This window comes from Sprattus sprattus (genome assembly GCF_963457725.1).
Source record: "Sprattus sprattus genome assembly, chromosome: 9".
NCBI classification, from domain to species: Eukaryota; Metazoa; Chordata; class Actinopteri; order Clupeiformes; family Clupeidae; genus Sprattus; species Sprattus sprattus.
The window spans coordinates 3,971,013-3,976,012 of record NC_137928.1 but is presented as its reverse complement, the minus strand read 5'-3'; the positions used below and the strand labels follow the sequence as shown (position 1 = coordinate 3,976,012).

General features: G+C 48.5%; 1 protein-coding gene across 1 annotated transcript in view; it reads right to left on the bottom strand.

The window, feature by feature from the left end:
- The window catches only part of atm (ATM serine/threonine kinase), a gene marked incomplete at its 3' end in the record, with an annotated part of 56,533 nt that overhangs the window by 33,094 nt on the left and 18,439 nt on the right, over window positions 1-5,000 (bottom strand). The window contains 8 exon segments of the mRNA XM_080844549.1: window positions 1-42; window positions 349-464; window positions 798-1,041; window positions 1,407-1,582; window positions 2,304-2,474; window positions 3,188-3,305; window positions 3,831-3,964; window positions 4,337-4,412. The exon segment at window positions 1-42 is cut by the window's left edge and continues 85 nt beyond it. Coding sequence (XP_080700675.1) covers window positions 1-42; window positions 349-464; window positions 798-1,041; window positions 1,407-1,582; window positions 2,304-2,474; window positions 3,188-3,305; window positions 3,831-3,964; window positions 4,337-4,412 — 1,077 coding nt within the window.

Here is a 5,000-nt window from a genome sequence, read left to right as displayed (position 1 = left end):
TACGAGCTGAAGTAGGGGGGGTTGGGCGCGGGGTCCAGCTCACTGAGGGAGGGAGGGACACACACACACACACACACACACACACACACACAACCACAACCACACACACGCGAACACACAAACACACACGCGAACACACACACGCACACACACACAAACACACAAACACACAACCACACACAACCACACACACAACCACACACACAAGCACACACAACCACACACAACCACACACACACACACACACACAACACTCGTGTGACGTTTGTGGGATTGTTACGTTTAAAAAGTGCAGATGTGTTTCACGTCTGTGGGCGTAACCCTGGTTCTCCCATACTGCTTTCTCACCCAGTAAACCTGTGCAGCTCCCCCCTCTCTGCTCCTGCTCCTGCGTCTTCATAGAGGGTCATCAGCAGCTCCACCACTATATCAGCCAGGTTCCCGCAGATCAGACTGTCGATTTTCTACGAGAGGGATCACAAACAGCTCTTAATCACAAATTCATGAATATGAATGAATGTTGGTGGTGGTGGTCGGAGGGGCTGTAGGCCGTGATTGGTTTCCACGCTTCCGTCAGTCTGCCCCAGGGCAGCCGTGGCTACTGATGTAGCTTACCAACACCGGTATGACTGTGTCTGAATGACTGGACTGGACTGGAGTACTCTGTAAAGCGTCTTCGGGTATTTAGAGAAGCGTTATACAAAATTGAATTGATTGATTATCCCAACGTAAGAACCTCCTTTAGGGAAAAGTCGAACCTTCCAGTCCCTCCGAGGAAGATTCTCCGTCCATCTCACCTGCTTGCCGAGGCACTGGTTGTCCTTGAGGAGGTCGTAGACCCGGTGGGCCTTCTCCCGGTGCTGGGCGGCGCGCGGGTCCTGGCCCGACTGGGCGAAGTAGGGCAGGATGTTCACCATGATCCTGGGGAAGCAGTCGGCCAGCAGCAGCCTCCAATCACGGCCCAGCTGACCCCCGATGGAACGCACCGCCTCAAAGTCGTCCAGGAACACCAGGTGAGGAACCAGCACCTGATATGAGCTCCTGAAATAAACACAGGACACATCAGATCGGAGCTTCTGAAACAACACAGGACATATCAGATCAGAGCTTCTGAAACAACACAGGACACATCAGATCAGAGCTCCTGAAACAACACAGGACATTCCAAATCAAATCACAGCTGAAGCACCGCATCCTTCATACCGCCAAAGATTAGCCAAATGGAGTGATCAACTCAACAATACATTAATGTAGTCACTGAACAAAACAAAATGTATCATAATTAAAAGTGTGCCTACATTTTTTTTTTAAGAATCCAAAGAACCATTAACAATGTTTGGGATGTGTGTGTGTGTGTGTGTGTGTGTGTGTGTGTGTGTGTGTGTGTGTGTGGTGTTTGGCCATACCTGTAGAAGTCCTGGAGTGTGTTGTGGTTGAGGAGTGTGTAGGGGAAGGCCTGGAGTGTGTAGCTCTTGTCCGTCTCTCTCTGGCACAGCCACTCTGACACCAGGTAGGACAGGTGAGCACTCACCAGCGCCTGGGGGCCGCGGTAGCCCAGGGTACGGGACACACCCTTCAAGACCTGGCAAACACACACACACACACACACACACACACACACACACACACACACACACGACAGACACACACACACACACACACAACAGACACACACACACACAACAAACACACACACACACACACACACACACACACACACACACACACACACACACAACAAACACACACATACACACACAACAAACACACACACACACACACACACACACACACACAACACACACAAGATTGTAACTGTTATTTTTACTCATTACAAACATAACACAAACACTAGTTGTCGTCTGTGTAACCCTTGCAATCTTGCCCAACAGAATCACTTGAAGCTTTACCCAGTGTGCCACGGGCAACTGTGTGTCTGTGTTTGTCCGTGTGTGTGTCTGTTTGTGTCCGTGTGTGTCCGTGTGTGTGTGTGCGTGTGTGTGTGTCCGTGTGTGTGTGTGTGTGTGTCCATGTGTGTCCGGGTGTGTGTCCGTGTGTGTGTGTCCGTGTGTGTGTGTCCGTGTGTGTGTGTCCGTGTGTGTGTGTCCGTGTGTGTGTGTCCGTGTGTGTGTGTCCGTGTGTGTGTGTCCGTGAGTGTGTGTCCGTGAGTGTGTGTCCGTGTGTGTGTGTCCGTGTGTGTGTGTCTGTGTGTGTCCAGGTGTGTGTCCGTGTGTGTGTGTCCGTGTGTGTGTGTCCGTGTGTGTGTCATCCTCACTCCAGAAGCGTAACCATGACGCCCTTGCCTTTTTGATGAGGGGCTCCTCCATGCTGTTCTCCTTGTATGATTGGACCAGAGCAAACAGCGCCTGCTTCTCACACACGGGGCTGCAGCACATCACCATGGCAACGCTCTTCAGCAGGGTGGCCCGCCGGTTGCACGTCTCATCAGGCAGCTCCTCAGACGCCCCAGACTTCTACGAGGGGACGGGACAGGAAAACAGCCATTTTAGACATCCTCATGGGCGCAGTTTGTATTTATGTCCATCAGGGTATGACAGCGGCCCAAGGTGGGGCATGAAACATCAAAGAAACACGAATGAAACATGAATGAAACACAAATGAAACACAAATGAAACACGAATGAAACACGAATGAAACACGAATGAAACACGAATGAAACACGAATGAAACACGAATGAAACACAAATGAAACACAAATGAAACACAAATGAAACACGAATGAAACACGACTGAAACACGACTGAAACACGAATGAAACACGAATGAAACACAAATGAAACACGAATGAAACACGAATGAAACACAAATGAAACACAAATGAAACACAAATGAAACACGAATGAAACACGACTGAAACACGACTGAAACACGAATGAAACACGACTGAAACACGAATGAAACATTAAATGAAACACGAATGAAACACGAATGAAACATTGAATAAAACACAAATGAAACAATGTTTTCATTTCGAATGGAATGTCATCATTAAATGTTTTTGTTACAGTACGCATTACAACGTGATGCAAAAGAACTTCTAAACTACTATCGGGAATAGTCATCTATATTCCTAATGTTTTGCATCTACTGTGCTCTGAGTGCTGTGAGTTTTGCATCTACTCAGACAGAGGCATAGGACCTGTACTCTAGCGCTATGAGGTCTCACCTGAATCTTCATCCCCTCCTGGGCCTTCAGGTAGATGTTCTCAAAGGCCTTCTGCTGCTTCTTCAGGGGCAGCAGCCTCCTTTCCTCCCCGTCCTCTGACTTCCTGTTCACAAACAACCTGCGGAGAGCAAAGGGCATTCTGGGATAAAACATTCCAAGCACAAGAGGAAATGCTCTGCATTTTGAGAATCAAAATAAGTTGACCAGTGGTCTACATCCATGCAGTCAGCCAGTCAGCACTCTCATCCATCCATCCATCCATCCATCCATCCATCGGTCATCCATCCATCCATCCATCCATCCATCCATCATCCATCCATCCATCCATCCATCCATCCATCATTCATCCATCCATCCATCCATCCATCCATCATCTATCCATCCATCCATCATCTATCCATCCATCGGTCATCCATCCATCCATCCATCCATCCATTTATCCATCCATCGGTCATCCATCCATCCATCCATCCATCCATCCATCCATCCATCATCCATCCATCCATCCATCCATCCATCCATCCATCCATCATCTATCCATCCATCCATCATCTATTCATCATCCATCCATCATCCATCCATCCATCCATCCATCTGTCCATCTTTAAGGGCGTCCACCGAGAGGACACGTCTCACTCCTCACCTGTCCAGTGCCATGGCCGCTAGCATGCGCACGTGATGATGAGGGTCAGCCAGGTGGTCTGGCAGGGCGTCGCTCACAGTTTGCTCCTCCCCCTCCCCCATAGTTAGCACCGCCCACTTACAGCAGGGGTCCACCTACAATTAGAGCAGCGCAATCAGTGTCCAGTTCATCTAGTTTATCCAGTTCATTCAGTTCATGTAGTTCAATCAGTTTATGTAGTTCAATCAGTTAATGTAGTTCAAGTAGAGTAGAGTAGAGGAGAGGAGAGGAGAGGAGAGGAGAGGAGAGGAGAGGAGAGGAGAGGAGAGGAGAGGAGAGGAGAGGAGAGGTGAGGAGAGGACAGGACAGGACAGGACAGGACAGGACAGGACAGGACAGGACAGGACAGGAGAGGAGAGGAGAGGAGAGGAGAGGACAGGACAGGACAGGACAGGACAGGACAGGACAGGAGAAGAGAGGAGAGGACAGGACAGGAGAGGAGAAGAGAGGAGAGGACGATTGCTCACCTCCAGCAGAGCCCCCAGACACTGGACCACAGCGGCTCTCACAGGTGCGGTGCTCTTCCCTTTTTTACCCAGCATGCTACAGGACACACACATGAACACACACACACACACACACACACACACACACACACACACACACACACACACACACACACAAGAACACACGTGTCTGTTTGTATCAGTGCTTAAGTATCAGATCAGTGTGGATACTACAGGACACACACACAAGAACACGTGTGTCTGTTTGCATCAGTGTCACACATCAACACACCTGGTCAAACTTTATCGCCACCATCTTGTGTAGTTTAAGGTATATATTTCCTAGTAGAAAAATGCATTTCTACTTTTGATACTAATACGATAATTCCAAACTGTAAGCCTCTTTCTTAGATCTGGCTCAGTACGACCAGCTGAGGAGCAGGAGGAAGAACGCTGAAACGCCACCTCATTGCAGGGGGGCCGCGACATGAGCCTTCGTTGATCAGTTCACCATTGAATTTTTTTGTTTGTATAAATCCGTTTTGATATTCCAAGACATTTCCAGATTACTCTTGAGTATTGTGAAAAATATCTAAAATAAGAAAAATTTGTCAATCTAAATAGCCCGAATAGCCCAGTCGCATTGCCTGAAAAATGGTAGACCCATATTCAGCGAAGGAATTAC